Raw genomic sequence first — 24,087 nt, forward strand, 5'->3', positions numbered from 1 at the left:
CCGCGGGGAGCGGAAGAGGCGCGGCCAGCGCGGCGGCCTCCGTACGGCGGGATGGCGGCGGCGCCGCGTTCCGGGGGGCCGCGGCGGCCCGGAGTCGTCCTGCTGCGGCTGCTGGCGGTGCTGCTGCTGGCGGGCACGGCGGGCGCCGGGCAGCGCTCCAAATGGCGGCTGCCGGTTCTCCTGGTGAGTGCGGGGGGAGCGGGGCCGGGCCCGCAGCCGGCGGGCCGGCCGGTGTGACGACGGTCGGAGCGAACGTGTGCGGGCGGGAGGCCGTGGCTGCTCCGCGCGTCCTCCTCGGGCGGGACGGCTGCGCTCGGGGGCGTCTCTGCCCGGGCCGCGCCTCTGTGGAGCCTGACCCGGAGCTGGTGCGGGGGCTCGGGGCCATTGCTGCCTCCTGCCTTGCTGCCGGGCTTGAGCCCTCTCGGCGGGTCGGCGGTGGCGGCAGGGGAGAGAAGGCTTGTGCGGGAAATAGTCCGAGGGGCGGCGGAGGGAGAGCCGCCCCTGTGAGGCCCGTGGGAAGGGAGGGAAGCAGGGAGGGTCTTGCCCGGCCGGTGCCCGCCCTCGGTGGGCCCTGTGCGGGGGAGGCCGCCCCGCGCCCCCCGTGCGGCCGGGCTGGCGGCCCGCAGCGCCGTGGCCTGCCCTCGGGAAAGCTGGGCCGCTGCAGCGCTGGACCGAGAGAGGTGTGGGCCCTAGGGCAGGGCAAGGGATTTCGGCACTTCTGATAAACCCTGCCTGCTTGAATTTGTGTGGATGACAGCTGTGCTGCCTCAAATTCGGTCAGACTTTATCAGACAGTGAGAGTAATATGCACTTTATGGGAGGCTTTTGAGCCTCGGGAACAAAACTGAAGGATCCCAGTGAACGCTTCTATTGGTTCTTAGAACAGAATTTTTTTTTTGGATGGTCCAGACCATCTCATCAGCAAGACATGGGTATCATTTCAACAGATGTCAACGTGAAGTTGATTCCGCTTGCAGATCAAAAAACCCCAAGCCTTTAAAACCATCTTTAAGAGCAAGTTGGAGGGTGGTGAAGCATGACTGGAAAGTCCAGTAAGACTGGCTCCAGATTTGACATTTACTTTCATTACTGTATTGACTTAAAATTCAAAATGGAAGATTATGTTTACTTAAGCTCAGTGACATTAAGCCTGATGCCAAAAGATTTTTGCATTTTATACATTTTTCATCTGTTAGTAGCTCTATACACTATTACTGTGTACTTACATAATTTATTAGCTAACTTCAGTACTTCTGTTAGGTTAGACAAACACATTCCTGGAATCTTACTATAATCACATTTCTTCAGTGAACCAAGGACATTTCACTTTCCCATATATTTAGACATAAACAACGTGGAGCTAGAAGCAAGGGCGAGGCTTCAGTAGGGGGTTGAATCAAGAGGGGATTTACTTCAATAACTGTACTTCTAATTGGGGATTCTTGTAATTTATGCTGATTTGGTAAACTTAGAAAAGTGTTGAAGCCCTACATCACGTGTGCACTCCACCATAAGTGCACCTGGAGCACCGTCAATAAACAGTAACTCTTTTTTATAATTTCTGACTTGTTTGGCTTGTGATTTTAGGGCTGATAAGGCATCAAACCCACTAATTCCTCTTCCTTTTTTGTGCCTTTGCAGGGGAAGAAGTTTAGCTTTGGGAAGATTCTCTTCAGCAACACCACCATTTTCCTGAGATGTAAGTGGTTACAAGGGGTTAACCTGCTCTCTCTGCTGTTTGATGCCCCGCCTATTTTTAATATTTGGAACTCAAACCACTGTGAAGTGTTTAACTGCACTGGCTTCTGAGACAGCTAATGTAGCACGGCATGAAAGCTACAGCTCTGATACGGTTGAGTCTGTTAACAGCCTTGGAGCTTCCCAGTGGTGATCTGCTTAGGTTGTTGCAGAAATGAATGGCTCTATTCATGCTTTCTGTGGAGAGGGCAAGATGGGCAATGGGGGCAGCACTGTGTTTCATAGAGTGGGTAGTCATGTGTGGGGTGTGCTCCACTCTGCTGAGAGGTGTGCTTTTCCTATCTAAGATTTGTTAAATTCCCCTGTCTGGGAGATCTGGTGCCAGATGGACAAGGGCTGTTTGTATACTGATGGGAATACAGAAAGCAATGCTTTTTGAAGCCTTGTTCCTTTTTAGCTGAGTTCTTCTGAGTGTTGTAAGGGAAAGTTGCACACTGCAGCAGAGCTCTCCTGAGAGGTGTTTTCTCCTGATCCCAGTGTGTGAGTGGGATCATAGTGTCTGTTCTGTTGAGCAAACATCTTGGCAGCCTTCCCATTTTTTCTGTGTATTGCTCTTCGCTGCTCTGGCCAGGTCTATGGGTTATGTAGGTTTCTGGTCCAAGGAAGGTTTCTGTGAAATACTGTCTTACCTGTGAATGTGAGGACAGCATCTACATGGCAGTAAGATGTTACAGAAGTGATTAGTTGATTTAGAAAGGTGTGAAATCTTTTTTGAACACTTTAAGTGGTTGTTTGCACCAGCTTTTACCATGAGGGAAAGCTGTTTAGTGTCTGTACTTACCTTATGGTTTTTCAGGTTTAATTTCCAATACATGCCCTTCTTGGGATGGTGTTTTGAGGAGAGTTTGTTGAAGTGCCTCTCTTGATTCCACATGCATCTGAAACTGGAGGGTAGAATTTGAGTGGTTATTAGAGAAGGTCCATCACTTCATTGTTAGGGCTTTCCCTTGACAAGTGTAGCTGAGACACTGAGGTTCACATCTTGCAGTGAGACAATTGCAAGAGTACAAATGCAGGATCAAAATTAGAAATCTGCTGCTTGGGAAGAGGAGGGGGGTTGAAAGTGCATTTTGGTGCTTTGGTAGGTTTTAGGCTTTCTTGTCTAAAGTTTAATAGAAATAGTGTACTTGTAGTTACATGGCATCTAAAAAACAGGTCTCTGAAGTGAAGCGTGTGGTAAATCTACTTGTGCCAGAATAACTGAGAGAAGGAACTAAGACATGGAAAAAAAAAATATTTGTTGTAGGGCACATCTGTCAGTAAGAATTTGACCCCCTGCCTCCTGATGTGGAATTGAATTATACTGTACTGTCAACCTTTAAACAGGCATTAAGCCTTACAATTCTTCAGTGAAGACACCTGTTTTACATACCGGTGTGATTAAAAGATTTACATTAATTTGGAAAATGAATCACTAAAAGAGGAAGGAACAAAGGCTGGGAACTTATTAATTTTCTCAGCCTAGATGAAACTTAAACTGCATCTGATGCTGGGAAGTTTCAACTTTGTGATTTTTCTTTTCTGCCCATGCTTGTGTGGAAACTGGTCTCTTTGTTTCCTGTCTGTTGCCTCTTACATTTGCTGTGTGATGTTTGTGGGGACAAAATGACCATTCTTGCCAAACATGATTGCTCATGGCTTGTTCATGGCACCTCTATCTCTTTATCTCCTTTTTTCCTCTTTTCTTGATTTTTATTTTCTTTTTTTAAAATCTGTATGGCACATTGGTGTCTGATGCTTTCTGCTTCTGACTGGGAAGATTGCTGCTGGCATGTAGTGTTGTCAATAACGAATTTATTCTTATCTGCTTTGTTGAAGTACTGTTCTAGAAGACATTTAGTTTCTTGTATAGGATAGTCATAGAAATCCTGCTCTCTGTAAATGAGTACAAAGACTGCATTCAAGTAGAATATTACTGGCTTTTATTTGAAGGCTGAGGAACTTAGATTTCCATTTTGCTGAATTCAGTAAATAGCAGGGATACCTTTTATGACTTTTGAAGTACTTCCTTTTCAAAGTTTCTGTAGTTTTGATGTTTGCAGATATTGCGGGTTGTTCTAGCAACCTATTTTACCTCTGTGGGTGCTTCCACTGAATATGTAGTTGGCTATTTATTTTTCACAGAGAAAAAGGTATTTAGAAGGTATTTTGAATCTTATTTTTTGCTAGCACTTTTTTTGAGATATTCCTCATTTGGTCAGTTTTATCTGAAGAGCCTGTGTTGTCGCAGAATTTGCCATCTGCCCATGTCACTGCAGTGCTTGTGCTGCCGTTCAGTTTCTTTGTTGTGCCCTCTGCAACATCTGGGGCAATGTGGAACATGTATGCTTTGTTTTCAGGTGTACCAGAAGGTGTCATAAGGAAACTCCTTTTTTTCAGTGATTTTGCTTAATTTTTTGGTGTTAGAAACTCAGTTATTGAGTTTTTAGCTGTATGTGTTTAGTACTCATGAGGTGTAACATGGGATTAGTCAATTAAAACGTGGTGGCAGGGTTTCCTTCTAATTGCTTTTTCTACCTGCAGTGGTCAGTATGGAAACATTCCTTAGAAGTGGATAAGTAAGAGAGTTGTGGATGCATCCGCTGATCTGAATGTTGTCTGTAAATTGTAGGAACCTCGTAGCCACTGCAAGTATTCTGCTAACTCTAAAGAGTTTTGCCATTAGCTGACTGGGGAAACACAAATATAATCATCTAAATGGCTCTTCCCAGATTCTGAATAGTCACTCCTCATTTTATTTAAGGGTTGAACTTGCCTTCTTTGTGTCAAATTTTCTTCATTGGGCTTTAGTTTAAGAATGAGATTTGAAACACAAAAACCCACACAACCTTTCCTGATTAGGGAGTAAGTTTTGTGTTTCACTTTTCATGCATGTTGTTACAAAAGTAAATCAAAGAGGAAAGTTGTCTTGTTGCTGTTTTAGGTAGTGTTGCAGCTTTGACAGCATGGGCTAGTGTATAGATACCTTGTTTGTATTTTGGGAGGCTGGATGTGAACTGGCACAATCTTACCTTCGTTTCCTTGATGATGGCATTGATATATTTAAATTATATGTGGAAATGGCTTATTATCCTGTTCCTAGCTTTTTCTGCCTGTTACATGTGCCCCTACCTGTGAAAGGGACTCCCTTTTTGTGTGTTGGAGTCACTGATGTTCTCCTCATTTGCTATTCAGAGTTGCTGAAACATCCTTGATTGTCTTCAGAACAAAAAGTTTCCAAATTATCTTCAGCTCTTTAATATAATTGTATAATGCTGTAATGGAATTCTGTTCATATGCTTCTTTCCTTCACTGAACAGTAATGAATTACTTGAGGAAAATATTTTTAATATGTTTAAAATTTAATTATGTTGGTTTTGCACAGAATGGCAGGAGCAACCTGGGAGGCATACGTGTCTTACATATCTTATGACTTTTTTTTTTTTGTTTGTTTTCTTAGTTGAAGGAGATGAAAAAGCTTGTGAACCTTCCCAGGGTTTCAATGTAACTTGGTACTTAAGATACTCTGACTGCTACAATGAAGTCTTCAACTTTGGGGTAAGAATTCTGTGGAAAAACATAGGTTATGATTTTTGGAGGTAAGCAGATCTTGGAAGGAGGGGATTAGAGATGTCTCCCTTGCATCCATGTTGTGATTTGGGCCTAAAAGACACATTCTTCTGTTGGAAGATAACAAATTTCTGGAGTAGAATTGAAATGATCCAGAGCTTGCTGCAACTGCTGACTTTTTTTGGATTTTGGTTCAGGTGGAAGTGTTTGTCAAAATGGTTTTAAACCCAGGAATTAAAGTGAATACATTGACTCTAAAATGAGTGAGTTTATTGTATTTGAAATTATTTGCAAGAATGCTTAATGACAGTGAATAGAAAAATTTGACTGTTTACATGTTAAGGCTAAATTCTGTTCTTTATGGATGCACATTGCAAGCATTAGCAATTTGTGCAAAATGTATAATGTTTATATCAAATGTGGTAGAACATAGTTGTGTTTTTTGTGGTTAATATTTTCCCATGTTTACTTAAATTATTAATTATGACAATTGTAACTACTAATGTAACACAGGACTGAGCCTTCACTCTTTAAAATGATAATGCAGAGTTTTTTTGTGTAGACTGAAGTTTGTTTCCTGCTGCATCTCTACTTTTTTATTCTTACTCAAAGCTTGTATACTATAATTTCTATACTGTTGTGTGGTTTTGATGCCTTTGTTCTACTAAATTTGATTCAAGAGTGTGTGCAGAGTGAAACTATGGAGCTTTTCAGGTCTTGCAGCTGTCTACTGAGATAAACCATTTGAAATACTTGATGCTAACCTAAGTTCTACTTTGTTTGGCAGGATGAACAAGCAGATAACTACTTTGGGACTACAGCTGAAGAGCATCCGGGTTGGTCAGGATACTATGCCACTGCTTCTCTCCTCTTTCCAAACTGCTCTGAGCTCTTCAGGCCTCAGGTATGGGTAGAAACCTCAGAGTTTGCTCTGCTGTCTTCTACAATATGTAGAGAAGGTGGTGATTCTTGTTAGATCTATTGCCATCTGGTGTAAGTACCACTGTAGGTTGGGAGGTACTTCTTTTTATCTGTTTGTGACAACCAAGTTGTGATGATGATTTCTTAATTTTCCTTCACTTCTGGCTTGCTATTCAATGTTTTACTTACCGTAGTGAGAAAACCCCAACCCAGTCACTTGTAAAAGTGATGTACAGTTCAATGCTTCTTTTAGTTTGTGGTTTTGTGTTCTGAATTTGTTTCATTTACAGGAGGCTGCTGCTAGTTGATTTGAAGTGGCAGCAGAGTGAAAATCCCACTAAACTTGAATCAATAAAGGACTGGCTTTATTAGTCAAATAATGTTTATTTAGAATAATGAAAATGAGTGTTGGAAAATGAATTACTTAAGCACTCATGGAATAAGAGTGTTAGAATATGTTGGGAAAAAATCAGGTAAAAGCAAGAAGACAATGCAAAATTAGCATAGGGAAGTAATGAGCCGACATCAGCTCTACACCAGCTGTATATCAGCAGGCTGATGATAATACCAGTATAATTTGCTGTCTTTATTTAATGGTATACTTAAGAATTGAAGGCAAATTATGGAGTGTTGCATGTCTTCAGCCATTCCTCCTGTAGACAAAAGATCATGGATAAAAATACTGGAAAGTGTCTCATAGCTATTGCACCTAGCGTTGTGGGTTGCTTTTTGGCATTTTTGGTTGTTTGGTTGTTTTAATTAAGAAAAAAGACTAATGCCTAAATATGGCTTTTAATAATCTGTTTGCATGCCTCTAACTCCTTTGATGTGTGAAGATGGCTTGAAAGGCATTCAAAGAGAAAGACAAAAATCTATGATGCATTCTTTTTACGTTTAATAATAGGAGAAGTGTCAGTTTTGCTTTTACTTGGTTTTGTAGAAGAGATCTTGTGGGTTTACCTGTATAATGTGGACTTGGGCATCCTAACTAAACATGCTTGTGAAAGTCTTTAAGGTTTTAAAAGTCTTTAAGTTTTCATCCAATGCCTCTGGAAAGTCTGTGGAATGCTTAACAATATATTCTTGTCAGATACTAATTTCTGAAGTTTCACAGCAATTTCTTCTCTAAATGGTTCAGCTTTATCCTTGTGATAGAGCAGTTTCACTAGATTTCAAATCACCATAGTTCAGGAGAGTTGAAAACATTTTGATCTCTAATAGGTACTCACTTATCCAGGGACTTACTTTTGCATAGATTAAGGCAGAAATCTCAAAACCCTGTATCTGTTTGTGGTGAATTAATCATGTGATGGGGACATGCAACTGATTCACGTTTCAAAAAGAAAATTAACTTCACTACTATCATGTCTGGTTTCTAAAAATAGATACCTGTTATTTGAGGGGAGGAAAAATAACTGTCAAATTACAAAACATTAAGTGTTCAAGACTTCTTGCATAAAAGGACAATTGTTTGATTTAGAAAAATAAAAGCTCTCCAATACAGCTGTTTAAAAAATAATGAAGTCTATTGAAAGCTCTTCTGGTTATGTCATGTTAATGTGTGAAGTGCCTATAAATGTTAAAGTGCCTGTAAAGTGTCTATAAATTATTTACCTTTCTTATATCTTGCAGATTTTCTATAAAGAATTCGTTCATCCAGAGCCTCTCTCACCCGAGAAACAAGAGGTAATTTTCCTTTCCTTCTAATGAGGCAGTGTAGTCACGAACAAGGTAGTTTTGGCAAATTTACTTACTAATTTTTCTATGTTTTTTTTCCCCCCTAAGGGCTTAAAGGATAAGAAGGAGAGTGCAGGAAATCACACGATGGTGACAGATAAAACTGTATGTATACTGAATTTAAGCATAGCTTGTAATTCAGCAGTCTTATTTTGTTGTAGTTTGCTTTTTAAAAATTTGAATTTCTTTGTATAAGAACTTGATGGTAGCATATTCTGTGGTTTTTGGCACCTGGAATTTTTTAGCTTGAAACTAGGTAGTGCTGGAAAAACAGAAAACAGAGTAACTGAGTAACTGCTTCTTCTGTAAGCAAAATATAGAACTGATACCATTTAAACCAATAGTATAAATTAAAAAAAAAATTCCATTGTAATTTAAATTATCTTCTTTAAATGATGACTGATTCTTACAGGATACTTTTGGTTTTGTCTTCAGTCAGTTTTTTGAGATGTTGTACTTAGATTACTTTTGTTTTTAAGTCTCATAGTATTTTTATTATATATTTTGTATATATTGTGTTACTAGGAACATTTTCCGAAATTACTTCAAATTGAATATCCTGCATACCAAGAAAGAAAATGTATTTTACTCCTTGTGTGTATAAAGGGCCATTTGTTATAAAGCTAAAACCTAAGTAGATGTATGCAATTGCAAAGTAAAGAATCAATGCAGCAAGAAAAGACATTTTAAAGGCAAAATTTGCATATATATATTTATCAATTTTCTTTAAAGTTTACTCTTAAGTTTTATGTTTGGTTAATATTAGCGTAAACTATTTTTTAATATATATATATAATATTCTATTTGCTTTGCACCTTGTAGTAAAGAGGTTTCTTAAAAGAAATGCACGCTCTTAATACTGAATTTGTCTTGGAGAGGCCTTCATAAAAAAAAATCTTTGTTGCAGTTGTGCAGTAGTCATGGGAGTGGCATACATATAGGTAGTCTAAGATTTAACTTTAAAGCTCTTAGTAAATACTGCAGTTTCTGAGAGGTCTAGAGCTTCTTCAGTTGTGCAATTAACAGTTTTGTATGCTGGAACTCAAAGATACCTCTGATTTGATGTATGGTGCAAATACTCATCTGGACAAGGTTCCTCTGTTAGTTCACTGGCAGCATTTGAGCTTTGCAGGAATGAGAGCTGTTGCAGGGACTGTAGCGGTAGTGTCCATAGGGAATGGCTACTATGGAAATCTTTTACCGCTCAGCTACTTCTGTATTATGCTGTAGAATTCAGCCTTTGCCAGAGAGAGGAGTTCTGTAGCTCTGCAGTTTCCAAGCAATTGACTTCAGCAGGAATCTCTGTGGTGGTTCTAATGCTTCTGTAGTGAAAAAAGTATAATGCTTTCTTGAATTCTTTGTAGCTTTTGCAGTACCTTTGAGTACTTTTGCAGTAAGCCAGTGTTAGATTTGCAAAAAAAAGTCCTAATCACCTCCCAGGTCTTTGAGGATTCTTCTGGAATCAAAGAACTAAATTTTAAGTGTTATATCTAATAAGTACCTTTAAAATTCCCATATCAGATATTTATTGACAAGTTTTAGGTCTTGGAAGGGATGAAATTTATATTTACATGAAGCTACCACCCATGGCTAGTCTGCTTCTGTCTTTTCCTTGTCTCCTTGACTGTGCACTGTTTATGTGGAGCTGTTTTATTTTCAGGCAATGAATGCTGTTATCAAAACTTGGCGAGATGGGCCATATATCTTTATTGTGCAAATTGCACTTACAAATGCAAAGGATTCTACTGCCAGACTGAAAAGAACTGAGAGAACAACACCTTCCTCATATCAGAACAAGCTCTTTACAAGTAAGTTAGCTCTTTATACAGTAAACTGAAAATACAGCATTATTTTATGCATTCCCAGTCAAAGTGTTCTAAGGTACTCTTAGCATATACTATATGGTTCAATTTCATACCACTCTTTCACTTCACATTGGTACAGCTCGTTTAAGAAAAGAGGTGATTGCTTCTGTCTTGAAGATCCTAAGATTGTTCTGTCAGTTTACTGATAGAAATCAAGAAGCTTCAATCCCAAGCATTTCAATTTTGAGGCTTTGTGTATTGTTTCAGAAATGTGCAGACCAATACAGTGATCTATACTAATAAGTCAAAACTTTGAGTACAAAGATCATAATTATCACCTTGATCTTATCTTATATTTAACAGTGCATTGATAACCTTTTCAAAGTTTACAGTATAAAAATCCCCTTAAAAAGTGAACTTACATGTGTTTCTGAATTCTTCCTGTTACACATTTATCTCCAGCAAAAATTACTCTTAAGTACTGGCATGAGTTACTTGGTAATGGGGTGTGTAATTTTAAACTGCATGCTTTTGGCTGAGTATGTTATGAGCCTTAGCTTTCTTTATTAAAGTGCAACTTAGATTTAAAGAATGTGTGGAATTTCTTTACACTTAAGTGAAAGTCAGTTAAGTCCTGGCTCCTCTTTTTGGTTCTTGTTCTATTTCGTAATTGGATTGTCTTCTGACAGTGACAGTAGAACTGAAGGGGCCGTATGAATATCTTTCACTTGCAGACTACCCTCTGATGATTGTAAGTAAGCCAGCTTTTTCTTGATCTATAAAATTGTCAGTTGCTTTGAATGTCAACTAAATACTCTGCTATCATACTTCAGGAAATACAGAGCCTGTGTCTCAAGAGCAAAAGTTACTTACCCAAGGATATTTTTTGGTTTGATGAGCTGTTTTTGTTTGGTTGGGGTGTTTTGGTGGGTTTTTTTTGGGGGTTTTTTTTGGGTTTGTGGTTTTTTTTTTTTTTTGGTATACTGAGTACAGGGTAGGGAAAACAGACACAGATTTCAGTTCCTTGCATGTGCTGCCAATATTGTCCTTCTCTGAACTGTTTGAATTAATGGTTGTTAATTTGTAGTTCCTGAAGTTATCAGTATTATTAGCTCTAAACTGACAAGTTTTACTTGTGCTGTTTTTCTCCTTAGCTCTTGTCTTAGAAAATCTGCCATTCTGTGCTTTTGTTTGCAGCTACCCTTTCATTTGTCACTGCTTTCTTTGTTCTTTTATAGCTTAATCTCGCTTCCTCCACCAGCTGTCTTACACCCCATGAGGAGGTCTTTAATACTGCCTAGCAGTGAAAGCATAATTGAGCTACAAAGAGCTAATCCCCTTTTTATTCAAAGGAGTTATTGACTTGGTTTCTAGTTTCTTCTGTTGAGAAGGCTAAACAATAAAGGAACTTAAAATGTTATGTAGTGAAGAGAGACTTTAGCTGGGGATCAATAACAAGGTCTCTAGCTTGACTCTATTGGCAAGAGCAGCCTGTCAATAGTGGAGCCTGGCAGCATTTCTGAAACACACATTTTACTTCCTGGAGGAGCAAAAAGCCTTCAGCAGCTCTATTGAAATGTAATTAATGAGTGAAAATATCCCATGTGACAGGACCAGAAAAGAATTTGTATCTCTAAATGTTTTCTCAATGGAGCATCTACGTGTGAGCTGTCTTGCCTAGGTTCTTAGCATTTGAACTGCATGGGTTGGTCAGGTGTGAAAATGTGTAAGGATCATTAAGCGACTCTCCTAAGGAAGGTGTTTTCAGTTTTTGAAAGTTTTGATGGATTGTGCAGCTAAGAAATTAAGTCTTTGATTGTTTTTTTTTTTTAAAAAGTCTTTCTTCTGAAAGAGTACGCTGCTTGATTATTAAGCACTGTCCTATGTTTTGCCTAATTATTTCCTGCTATTCACTTAATGTCTTACTCTCTTCTAATTCCTCTTCTTAATCTTCATGTCCTTTTGAAAATTCTACCTTGCTTTGGTATGATTGGAAAATTCAGCATTGGGTAACATTGTCAAGCTTATTGTTTGCTATATGAGACATACCATGAAAAGTTCTTCTGAAGCAAGTAACACTGAACAAAACAAAAATCACAAAATGTTAACATTTAAATGGATATCTGGATTTCTTTGTCAGCTGCAGGTTTTTTGCTGCTCTAAAACTTGGTCAAAAGCTGAGTTTGCTGGAAATTAACTTCTGAGAAAAGCTGTCAAATTATTTGAACACAGAGCACAGAATGATTAGTTGCTTATCTCTGTTGTCTGGAATGGTGTCTAAAGATGGTCTGTGAGTTTATTTGCAGAGTACTGTAAATGTATGATGAGGTTTTTAGAACAATACATGAGAACGAATAGAGTTTCTAGTACTTGATGATTTGCATGAATTCTTACCTTTTTGGAATCTAGTAACATGTATCTTCCTTAGAAAAAAATGCCTGTGAATAAATTGGCAGATCATTCTTCAAAGGAGAAATTGCACAGAAATTCAGTTACTCTCATTCCCTTTGTCAGTAGTGAGAAATTAGACTCTCACTGTTAAAGAATCCAGATAAGACAAATGAAACAATGCTTGTCTATTTAAAAACTTTCAAAATTGCTATAGAAAATAGAGATGTCTTACAGGAATGGAAACAAGGAAATTATTTTTCTGGGTCTGAAGTTCCTATGTCTTTGTTCTTTTTGTGCAATAGTTTTTCATGGTGATGTGTATTGTGTACGTATTCTTCGGGGTTCTGTGGCTTGCGTGGTCAGCCTGTTACTGGCGGGATCTGCTGAGGATCCAGTTCTGGATTGGGGCTGTTATTTTCCTGGGAATGCTCGAGAAAGCCGTTTTCTACGCCGAGTTCCAGAACATCCGCTACACGGGCGAATCCGGTAGGTGGCAGCTGCCTTGTGCAGGATAATTGAGGGAGCATAGCACTAATGACTTATGCTAAATTGGGATGGCAGATACTTATTGACTGTATGATTACTTGAGGATTGTTTCAAAGCAAAGAGCAGGGAACTAGAGTTTCTGTATTTTTATATGTTGTAAACATCGTGCTCTGTGTTCTTCTAAAACTAAAATGCTGTTGCTTTCTCTGACTCTTGAAAGTAGTGTCTAAGGTGTATAGAATGCTACATTCTGTGCTGCAGTGCTGGTTTTAAGTTTAAAATAGGGCTTGCTCAGTGTAGCTTGTAATTTATTTCTCCCAGTTCATAATGGCCTTGGAAAGATACTCTGAAACTCCTTGTTCAACATGACGTCATTGTAGATTACTCTCAGTATTCAACCTATAGTCTCATAATCCATCTTAAGAGATTCCCTTTACGTAAAACTCTCTTACTCTGGTTTTGACTTTTCAGGCTGAATGCATACGAATGAAGCTCTGCAAGTAAAATATCATTATGACTTTTCTAATTGGCCATACCCATGGTGCAAAAAGTTTTGTTGGTTGAGTTATTTGGAAGAGTATCCAGGTTGGATGTAAAATTTTTCTGTAACTTTTCTTCAATGCCAAGTGACCAATCTTTTCTGAAAGCTAACTCCAGATGTAGATAATAAAAAGATAAGGCACTTCAATAGCCTACTTTTATGTCTGCTCTCATACTATAATTGCATGCAGTAGTTAATAAAATATTTTTATTTTATTTTCTTTTTAAAGAAATTACATTTTAATGACCTAAATCCCTCCTCTTTGCTTTTGGTAGTTCAAGGAGCAGTAATACTGGCAGAACTTCTTTCTGCTGTCAAGCGCTCGTTGGCTCGGACTCTGGTCATCATAGTCAGCCTGGGATATGGGATAGTCAAGTGAGTAATTCTGTTACAGGCTTTTTGCGTTCTATTTAAAGGGTTTTCACTATTTTTTAAAAGGGATTTTAAGAATTTAGGGCAGTATTCATCTCCATGTACTTTGGTTGTTTAAAGGCACGTGCTTTAGTTAAGTGGTCTGAAGATCTTGACGTGTTCTCTAGTAAACAGAGACAGTTCCATACTGTGAATACTCTTCTTTCCATCTGCTTCTGTGTGCTACTGTGGGGTGGGTTTCTGAGTCATTGTGGAGATGCTCCACTTACTGGAATGGGAAATTGATGGGCCTGCCTTCTGAGTGAGGGGAAGCTTATATAAATGGGGTAGATCAAGAATCACTGATAGGGGAGGGGATCTGCTTCAGTAAGATTGTGGCTTATTTGTCCACAGCTGTATTCAATGGTATAAACACAGTGGGAATTTTTGGCAAGTGTGGGTTTGCTGGGGGAGCTGGTGAAGAAGTGGGATGAGACTGAGTGAAATGGTCATAAAAAGCTAAACAGGTTAACTAAGAAACAGGGCTGTTGCCTGTTTCTCCCTTAGTCACATCATACCCAGGACAAAATGAATAGTAAGTTTCAAGCACCATAATAATATTTCTGGATCTAGATGTGGCTTGTTAAAAGGACCTTTTATTCATATGCTTCATACTTTATGTTTAGATTCAAGTTGACATGACTTTACTTTTTGGTTCCACTTAATCTGAATTTCACCTTGTTTCCTACAGACCTCGCCTTGGAGTGACTCTTCACAAAGTAGTTATGGCTGGAGCCCTTTATCTGTTATTTTCTGGCATGGAAGGTGTTCTTAGAGTCACAGGGGTCAGTAATAACTGCTTGAATTTTCCCATGTGCCACAGACGTATTGGCTGTATGTACTGGTGTGAACAGCTACCTTCCCTCCCCCTCCCCAACCACAACCAAACCAAATTCCCACTGCTCCAGTTTTGGAGGCTGTGCCTGGGGAAGTGTGTGTGAGTGGTGATGCTACTGGATTCGTTAACTGCATCTGGGGATGTAGAATTCTGTTATTCTGTTTTTGGCATAAAGTATTTAACCTGTTGTATATTTGATACTTTTCCAGTTTTTCTATGACACTCTGGCTCTGATAGCAAACTTGGCCCTGTCCATGATTGATGCCTGTATTATTTTGTGGATATCCTTTTAAAAGCTGCAGAATGTATGACCTTGTTCATAGCCTATTATTTCTGTCTTGTAGTTGAAAGGAATACAAGATGTTTTGCTTGTTTCTGTTTGGACTTTGATAAGTTTATGATGTACACACAAAGGCAAGTTTTGCCTTTTAGTCAAACTCATGGTTGTCAGTGGAGCTTTCAGTTCATCCATGGATAGTGTAAAAGATTTAATTATTACATCTGTAACAAGCTGGTTGCTAGTTTTCTGTAATGGAAATGGCCAGAGCAATTACTCATAGCAATTGCCTCAGCAACAGTGCTAGATTGACTTAATCTGGAAAACTGCTTCTTGCCTTGCTGGTGGATGACTGACAATGTGGTATTGCCAATTCCTCTCTGTACATTGGACTAAACTCTTGGTTCAAGCCCTCTCTTTCTGTAGCAAAACTTGGAAGTATTGTGGTGGCATATTGGTGGTTTCTGATAAAACAGCCTGACCCTTCTTACTTCTCTACTTGGTTTTCTTTTCAGTTTGTTCTTATTGGCTCTCTCTTTGTCTCCAGGCCCAGAATGATCTTGCCTCCTTGGCTTTTATTCCCCTGGCTTTCCTAGATACTGCCCTGTGCTGGTGGATATCCTTCACTGTTTTACTTGATGGGTTGTGTTTTCTTTTGAACTTGTTTTTTTGAGTCTTTTCTTGGCTGAACTTTTTTTAAAAATAAGATCCAAGTGTGTATTTTTTTGTACTTCTGGTAGCGGTTATAGAAGTTCTGTAATTGAGTATTCAGGTAAGCCTTTACTGCCTACTGCTTACCCAGTTTTTGCTGAACTGGATGTGCCTGTGTAAAGCTGCTCCAAAATACAATCTGTCTGTTATCAGTCTCTCATTGTTGAGTGTGAAAGTATTTTGTTCTAATGTAGCATGTCGTGGCACCTTGGTAGCCTTTGAAGACATTAATCAGTTTATGTTTTGGGGAGAAGGTTATTTAGCAACATCAAACCTAAAAGTCTCTGTAAAATTTGAACTAGTCTTGAAGTAAGTGACAAAATGAGGCAGCGTTTATTTTTTTGGTGTCTTGACATATTCATTTTAAGCAATCAAAATCTTGTGTGACTTTAGCAACTAATATCAAATGTTGAACTTGTGTATGGCAAAATCCCTCTGAAGTGTTCTTAGCTAAAGTCAATCACAAAAACTGTTTAAAATGTGAATAGCTGGCTGTCCAGCTGTGGCAACCCAGTTCTCCCCTGTCATGATGTCTCTCCTAACCACTTGTTTTGTTACTGTGGAAATAAAAGAAAATGTGAAGGCACCCATATGCATTAAATAGATTTAAACTAATATCTAGTTTAGATTTTCCTTTTCATTTATCAAAAGCACAGCCAACTCTTTCCTGAGGGAAAAGGCCATAGGCCAAAATAGAGGTTTGGATACCATCTTTGTGTGACAAGACTTATAGATATAGATGACTAAATAACATGAAAAAGACAGATTTTGCTCTCTGGTACCTTTGTCATAGGATGAATCTTCTACTGAGAATGATCAAATTTTTTGGAGGGTTAAGTGTGTGATTGAGAGAGTTGTTGATCATAAGGTCTGTGTCCTCCTAAGTTTGTGACTAACTTGTCCCTTCAGGGACTTTTCCTTGACTTTCCATACATATTCATCAGTTTAACTCAAACAATGAAGCTGCTAAAACTTCGAAGGAATGTTGTGAAACTCTCTTTGTATCGGCACTTCACCAACACACTCATCTTGGCAGTAGCAGGTAAGCAGAAAATTTTTCCAGTTAAATAAAACCACTTTTCATTTTTATATAGGGCTTGATTTGCAAATTTTAAGTTTAGTGATGTTTCTGTAAGTACAGCCAAAATTCTTGGTATTTATAACACTTGACCCATTTCTAAAAGTGAGTCTTTGCCAAGAGACAGTGGATTATTAGTCCTGATATTAACAAGATCAGTAGTTCAGTGCAGCTCCTCTAACAGAGCACTTTTGTGCCACTTCAAGCTGCCAGGGGCAATAGTTTATTATTATCTTATGCTGTTAACTTCATAGAGATACTTTTTGCCAAAATGACGGTATCACTGTGTGCTGTGGGTTTTTTAAGATGTCTGAAGATCAGAGTGATTCTTAGTTTTGGAACATAATGCCCTCTCTGTTCTGGAAGAATACAAATTGGGTTTCTTTTTCCATTTATATGTGATGAACTGAATTTCAAGAATAAATTTGTCCGTGCTTCCAGGTTCTCTGCTATCAATACAATGAGCAGAAAACTTTAAAGGCAGTGCTTTTTTATTTAAACAAAGAAGTACATTCCTTTTGAAAATTGGCTGTAATGAAATTCCTTTCAACACCTGGTTCTTGGTTATCTTAAAATACTTCAGTGGAGGGAAGTCTCTTCTAAAACTGTACTAAGAATATCATTTGAGTGTTGGAACCGTTGTGGATCAGGATCTGGATGCTTAAGGCATTCAAGCAGATCAGATTGTTCAGTTACTTCAGGGTCAGCTTTACTTGTCAAGTGATAATGAAACCATGGTTTGAAGGCTAGATAAAAGTGATACAAGAATAATGAATAGTAATTAAGAGTTGGCTAAATATTCCATATTTGATTTATGCCTTGTGTCTGTAAAGAAACATGAGTAAAATACACTGGTCTATGCCTAAACTCTGTCTGAGGTCAGTGCAATAGATCCATCTCTTGTTTTCCAAAACAATTAAATTGAATTTCAAGACTTCAGTATTCAGGTCTTTGATCTTTCTCTGGGAAACACAGTCCTGTTAGTTGGGTATTTGAATTGACATATTTTTTAGTAATAAGCATCTTGTTTGTTTGAATATTGCAGCATCTATTGTATTCATCATCTGGACAACCATGAAGTTCAGGCTGGTGGACTGTCAGTCGGTGAGTTTATATGAAATGCTTTCTACAATTGCTGCTTCTTGATAAGTTTATATTTGGTAGGGAGATTGCCACAAAGCACCACAAGCTAAAATTATCACTGTTGTGGGTAATGAGCCTCTTTGACAAATGCCTATAGTTGAGCCTTGGTAAGAGATGAGGACATGAAATTTCTTGCTTCACAGCATCTTTTATTTGTGCTGGTTTTCTTGACAGGACTGGCAAGAGCTATGGGTGGATGATGCCATCTGGCGTTTATTGTTTTCAATGATCCTTTTTGTCATCATGATTCTGTGGAGACCATCTGCTAACAACCAAAGGTTCAGCTTTTCTTACCTCTCTAAAAATGCTGGGTTGTAGGTATGCTTGTTTATTCAAAGAGTACTGGTGGGTGATTTTCAGTTGCTGTACACTGATCAGTAAGGATACTAAAGCAGTGTTTGTAGGGAAAGGTAAACCTAGAGAAGTTACATACATAAAATCCAGTCTGTTCCTGGTGCTCAGCTCATTTAAAAAGAAGTAACTTAAATGTTGTTTTAAAGACTGATATTAAACATATCAATGAGATTCACAGAATAATCCAGCCATGTATGTGTTGGGGTAATGGATCTCTTGGGAGACAGAATACTAAGATAGCTTTCATTCTTTCACTTCTTTCACTATTCTTTCACATAGGTTTGCTTTCTCACCACTGTCAGAAGAGGAGGATGATGATGAACAGAAAGAGCCAATGTTAAAAGAAAGCTTTGGTAAGAGAAATTTCCACTCAATTTCAGTGTTGAAGGCAGTTCTTTGGAGAAACATGTCTTGCTCTCTGGCGAAAACTAGCATTGATACACAGAGTTCTAGAGGAAGCACTGGCTTTATATTTAGTATTTACATTGCCTGTTTAATTCTGGGGTTTTCTGTTGATACTGAAAACACTGTTTCTGCTGTGGTTGCTTTACCATGTCCAGTGGACTTTGTTTAATTAAATATTTCACATCTCGGGATTCAATCTAGTAGTGATGACAATGATCCCTTGGATATTGTTGCTAGGCAGTGGTTTAGTGTGCAGTTCTCTTTTAAAATCCCATTTAAGAATTTTCATTTGTTATCTGTTCTCTCAACTCTGAAATCTTCTTTATTTTCTACATTAGGGCTTAGCATGGGAATGTCCAGTGTAAATGTAGGAGTGAATATGTTTATTCATGAAATAGTCTATTGTAAGCTATATCTATAAGCTGTGTAGAAGGTAGGGCTACATACCTACTGCTGTCTGTCCATGATTCAGCCATGCTGGGATATATCAGTGCTGTTTGGCTTGTTTAGGAGCTGAGGAGAAACGTGTAATCCATTTGGTGCATTTGGCAAACCAGCACTATCTGGCTTCCTGCCAGGCCACATTAGTTCTCAGGTTTTAAGGCAACGAGGTGGCTGGTGAGCAGTCAGTAGGTAAAATAAAATTCAGGAGTTGCCTGTGTCTCAGAATGTTTGAGGCTGGAAGGGACCTGGAGGTCATTCTGTCCAAGCCCCTGCTCAAGCAGGGTCACCCAGCACACATTGCCCTGGACTGTGTCCAGATGGCTTGTGGGTATCTTCTAGGATGAAATTCCACAGTCTCTCTGGGAACTCTGTCTGGGTTCTGTGTTGCTGATGTCTGGCTTAAATAAAAGGAATTGGAATTTATATTTCCTAGGTAAAATTGTAAAATTCGGGAAAAACTACATACTCCACCTGTCAGGAAGGAATACTGCAAGCCTTTCAGAGAGGAAGCAGTCTAAATCATTAGCTTGTCTAACTCTGTCTCTTCTGCTTGGGTGAAATATCCTGAATGAGCACTCGACCCTTTCATGTACAGTCTGTGAACAATTATACTTCATTTACCCCAATATTTTTTCTTTTCCTGGCTTCAGAGGGAATGAAAATGAGAAGTACAAAGCAAGAACCAAATGGGAATGTAAAAGCAAACAAAGTTGTGAGTATGACCTCTGTACTTCGAAGAATATAAGATTCATCTCTTCTTTGTTTACTTTTTGGTTTGCCTTGGAGTGTGAGTGAGCCAAAGTATCATAACACAGTACTACTGAAAAGAAAGGAAATACAGGTTTCTCATGAGATTTCCTGTAAATACAATGGGAACTTAAGAAGTCTGTTCTTCAGAAAAGTTTCCACAATTCAGTGTAGATAGAACTGTATAATACAATATTATGATGGTGATTAATATATTTTTTTAACAAATTTGTCAGTCTGAGAGGGAGGCTGAGCCGTATTTTAAATAAATTGCCCTCTGGTTTTGAGATTTGTGATTCATTACGTCATTGGGGTGATGTGCATATTTTTATGTACCTACCTAAATACTTTGGGGGAATATGCATTTTTTCTGTGTAGCTTATAAACAAGATGTTTTCACATCTATCTAGAAGGCCTGTGTCTTGGAATCTTTACACAGAATTAATGCATAAATTTAAAAGTTGAAAGTATCTGTAGGAATTCATTATAATAGCAATCATATTTTTGTCATTAGCATTGTTTTTCTCAATGATTGGTTGCAGCTGTATGCTACTTACCTGAGGATAGATAAGATGAAAATCAAACTTTTCTGTTTTGCAAGGGTGTGGTAATATGGTCTGTTACAGAGCTCACAGCAAGTGGGTGGGTTTTTCTTTACTTTTTTTTCCTTGAAATGTGTTTTCTCTAATCCAGAAATCAAACTGAATTAGTTTTTTTTGTGTGTGTTTGTATTTAATTTTTTAACTGACATTATAAATACTTTTTTTTTTCCCAAGTATGTTCAGAAGAAAAAGGCTTGCATATCACAGCATTGTGGAAAAACTGACTTTTGTTTTTTGTTTAATTTCTGTACTTGTAGCAAGAGGATGACCTGAAGTGGGTAGAGGAGAACGTTCCTTCATCAGTGACAGATGTGTGAGTATTTCCGTAGTCTCAATAAAGGCAAGTTCCTTTCCCACAGGAGTACATTAGAATGCCTTATCACTTGTGTGCTGCACTTCCATGGGCAGAGGTTGGGTTCAGCCTGGCACTGTCCTCTGACCCTTTGTATGGACTCTGCTGGGGTTGCACACAGGCTGACTTAAGGAACTGTCTCTTGGAATGTGAAACCACAGACTGGTCTGCATTTTACTAAAGTTAAAACAATATACATAAATCCAGAAAACAAAGAACAAGCAAATCCCTTTCTAGTGCTCTGAGAAGACTTTTGAATATCTTGCTGAATGTAAACCATGGAATAATGTAATCCAGTTTTCAGCATTATGTGGAACATGTGATGTCATTTTTGTGCTTGTGGTAATATAATCAGCTATATAATCACTGTATCTCTTCTGTTTTTAATAACTTCTACATGCTAGAAATGTCAGTGCCTATGTCTACATTTTTCATAACAAAAGTGAAGTTCATAGATCAGTGTATTCACAAATTTGAACAGGTGATTTTGGCTGAAGATCTGGATTGAAGTATGAAACTTAGCTTGAACTTAAGTAAAGAAAAGAAATTAAGTGAAGTTTTAAGAGGAAGAAAAGTGCAATTTTCTCAATTGAATTTGGTTTTCCCAGTTCTACTACTTATTTTTTAAAGACTGATAGGATTCCTTCAAAAAAAAAAGACTAGACTGGTATAAACTAGGAGAGGGCACCTTGAGGTAATCTGTTGCATGTTTTTGTGTTTCTGAGAGTGTCATCATGGTTGTGAAGAGCCAAGATCCCAATAAATGGGAGATCTGTTGTAGCTGGAAAGGCTGAAGTACCAGTGGAACTTGTTTGACTTCTGGGACATGTTTTTATAACATGGTCCCATATTGTAAATGTCTTCAGTGCAGTTCAACTGTGTTCCTGTATGAGTGAAGCAGCTTATTTCATGGCAACTTGAAAATTGTTCATTTGGTAATGAGAAGCATAATAAGAAAGAATAAAAACTGTGAAGGTCATTGAGGATACTCCTTGGGCTCTTCATTTTTTGTGTCTTTCTTTAATTTCTTCTAAATTGAAAGGTCTGTCTTCATTGTTTCTCTTCTGTGCCCTGAAAACATAAGGTTGAAAATGGTTGTCAGTATGCTCTTGGTATATGCTCTATTTATTTTAACTTCTTTTTCCCTCCCACTGCAGGGCTCTTCCAGCTCTTCTGGATTCAGACGAGGTCAGTAAAGAAATCTTCAGTTCAAATTAGTCTTCTGACATACCAGGGGAGTCATGAGTCAGTTGATAAGGTCTTGGCTTATCAGAACTGGACTCTGCTCATGTCAACACAAGAGTAAAATGCTACAAGAGGGGAAGGATAGTGGGAACAACCACAATACAACTTCTTAAAGTACAAATGTGTTCTAAAATAAGTGGTGTATCTGCTATGTAAGTTGGACTCCTGACTTAAAATGTGTATGAGTGTCGTTTGCTGTGAATGTGCATGTTCTGAATTATGTAAATCTACAAGATTGGGTATTTTATTTTCTAGGAAAGAATGATTACCCACTTCGAAAGGTCCAAAATGGAATGAAGGAGTAGCTTTTTGCTCTTGGAAGTGGAGACACCTCTTTTAAAGTTGCTTGGTGGAGCAAGTGCACCCTGCTGATTTGTCTCTTGATCTCAGCCTTGAAAGTTTGATGCTTTAATGTCATGGAGGGTGTCTTGCTGTGGAAGAAGTTCACAAGGACATTATAAACCTTTTGGAAATTTGAATTTAAAGTTGCTGCAAGTTTGGATTTTTAAGCAATTGACGTGTACTATTCCAGCACCTTCTGTAACTTTTCAAATATTTAATCTGTGAAACTAAAATTCCTAATGTCTGCTTGAGGAGTTTATATTTCGATGTTACAATTGACACTTAGAGGTGAACTGCCTGTACCTTTTTGGGGGGAGGGTGGGGACAGATAGAAAAAAGCACTGAAGAAACAGACCCATTTTTCTGGTAGATAACAGCTGCTGTTGTGTGTCATGTGTTCAACATGCATGAAAGAGTTTTAGAGAGAAGCTCCTGTTGATGAAGAAAATGAAGATGGCAGAAAGGAAATATTTGGAATAGTTACAGTGATATGAGTTTTTTAACAAAATCAAGTGCAATTTTATTCATAACACTGTGTATGAAAGATTTTCTATTTTAAATGCCATTGACCTGTAGGTAGCAGCTGCCTAGAGCTAACACTCACTATTGTGGCACATCTCATTGCCGGCAATGTGGTGGATGCCTGGAAAAAGGATTTGCCCCTACCTTCCATATGTTGCATGATTTCATTTAAAAAAATACCCCAACAAATAAAACAACAGAAGCAAACATCACCAGAACCACTCCTGCAGTGCTCCACAAGTGCTTGACTACATGTTAAGCAGATACTAACTGAATGTTTCAGCAGAAATCTTCTCCCTTTATGTGTAACATCTCCCACCAAGAAGTTGGCACTCCTCTATGAGAAGATGGCATTGCTTTCTAGGGTGTGAGCACTGCCTGCCTTACTTGAAAGAGGATTTATGGGGAGTCCACAGCACGGGGATAGTTCTGTTCCCAGTGTCTGTTTAGAATTGCTTCCTATGTAAGTGATTTGATGCTGGGCTTTCCTGTCCCAACTGGTCCTTGTGGCCAAGAGGTACTCTGAGATCACTGTGTTTCAGTCAGAGTTGCAGGTTTCTGTTCTATAGAATTGCATTTTGTTTCTCCTTTTAAAATGAAGAAGAGCTTTTGGACAATGTTCCAGTTTTTGCTTGGCTGCAACAGCTGAAGTTGCAATAAGTTCCTCATGGAAACCTGTCATGGACTGTATGACAAAAGCTCTAATTTGGGTTCATAACCTTTAAAACTGATCATTAGGAGGCAAGCAGCAGCTGGATATTTAGGAAGCAGATGTGGCTGCTGCTGGAACGGTGTAGAGCATCAGCTTTTCTGGTTCTTCTCCTAGCTATGTCAGCAGAAGTGAACATGTGCCTGTACTTCATTCTTTCCACTGTAAGGTCTGGTAGCTTAGCTGTAGCTCCTCTTTCTCAGCAATTCAAGCGGAACATGGCACTTTACAGTACAGTAGCTGAGGCACAAGGACATAGCATCTTCTGCTAGCTGTGTTATGAGAAGGGCAGAGATAAAAGGTGTGGCTGTAGCACCTCACTGCTTCTGCAAGAGTTGCTGGAGCTCTTCTGCTATCCTCTTCAGGTTGCAGATAGAATCTTTAATTAGAAAACACTTCTAATTTGCTATGCTTAATTGATATAGATGAAAAAAATATTACCTCCATGTCCTTTTGGGGAGAGGAAATTTTTGTGAAATAAAGCTACACAAAGCTTGCTATTTAATTTTTTTGTTTTGTTTTGTTTTCATTTTTAAAGAAATCCTATTGGTTTGGGTTGTTTGGGTTTTTTGAAACAAATAGGTAAAAATGTTCTCTACTGGAAGCACAAAAGTTTGTATGTACTATTTAATAAAGGCTAGGCAAAGAGTAGAAAGGCTCACATTGTGTCCTTCCAGTTTCTTTACTCCCTCTACTCTCACATGAAGTGTTAACACTTT

The 24,087-nt window shown here is 38.5% G+C and overlaps 1 protein-coding gene across 3 annotated transcripts in view; it reads left to right on the top strand.

The window, feature by feature from the left end:
• Positions 1-22,637, top strand: part of TMEM87A (transmembrane protein 87A) — a 72,900-nt gene extending 50,263 nt beyond the window's left edge. The window contains exons 1-20 of one of the 3 annotated variants that reach the window (XM_064424554.1): positions 4-183; positions 1,642-1,699; positions 5,198-5,295; positions 6,095-6,211; positions 7,861-7,914; positions 8,014-8,070; positions 9,626-9,773; positions 10,460-10,521; positions 12,464-12,647; positions 13,464-13,563; positions 14,291-14,384; positions 14,647-14,718; positions 16,359-16,467; positions 17,549-17,607; positions 17,821-17,924; positions 18,280-18,353; positions 19,500-19,561; positions 20,456-20,511; positions 21,708-21,738; positions 22,051-22,637. In XM_064424554.1, the coding sequence (XP_064280624.1) occupies positions 52-183; positions 1,642-1,699; positions 5,198-5,295; positions 6,095-6,211; positions 7,861-7,914; positions 8,014-8,070; positions 9,626-9,773; positions 10,460-10,521; positions 12,464-12,647; positions 13,464-13,563; positions 14,291-14,384; positions 14,647-14,718; positions 16,359-16,467; positions 17,549-17,607; positions 17,821-17,924; positions 18,280-18,353; positions 19,500-19,561; positions 20,456-20,511; positions 21,708-21,738; positions 22,051-22,092 (1,713 nt within the window). In that variant the 5' untranslated portion in view covers positions 4-51 and the 3' untranslated portion in view covers positions 22,093-22,637. Of the gene's footprint in view, positions 1-3; positions 184-1,641; positions 1,700-5,197; positions 5,296-6,094; positions 6,212-7,860; positions 7,915-8,013; positions 8,071-9,625; positions 9,774-10,459; positions 10,522-12,463; positions 12,648-13,463; positions 13,564-14,290; positions 14,385-14,646; positions 14,719-15,261; positions 15,331-16,358; positions 16,468-17,548; positions 17,608-17,820; positions 17,925-18,279; positions 18,354-19,499; positions 19,562-20,455; positions 20,512-21,707; positions 21,739-22,050 lie in introns of those variants that run through there. The other 2 variants (XM_064424555.1, XM_064424556.1) reach the window with 2 other exon arrangements.
• Positions 22,638-24,087: the final 1,450 nt, after the last annotated feature.

Source organism: Passer domesticus, chromosome 6 (assembly GCF_036417665.1).
Source record: "Passer domesticus isolate bPasDom1 chromosome 6, bPasDom1.hap1, whole genome shotgun sequence".
Taxonomy (NCBI): Eukaryota; Metazoa; Chordata; class Aves; order Passeriformes; family Passeridae; genus Passer; species Passer domesticus.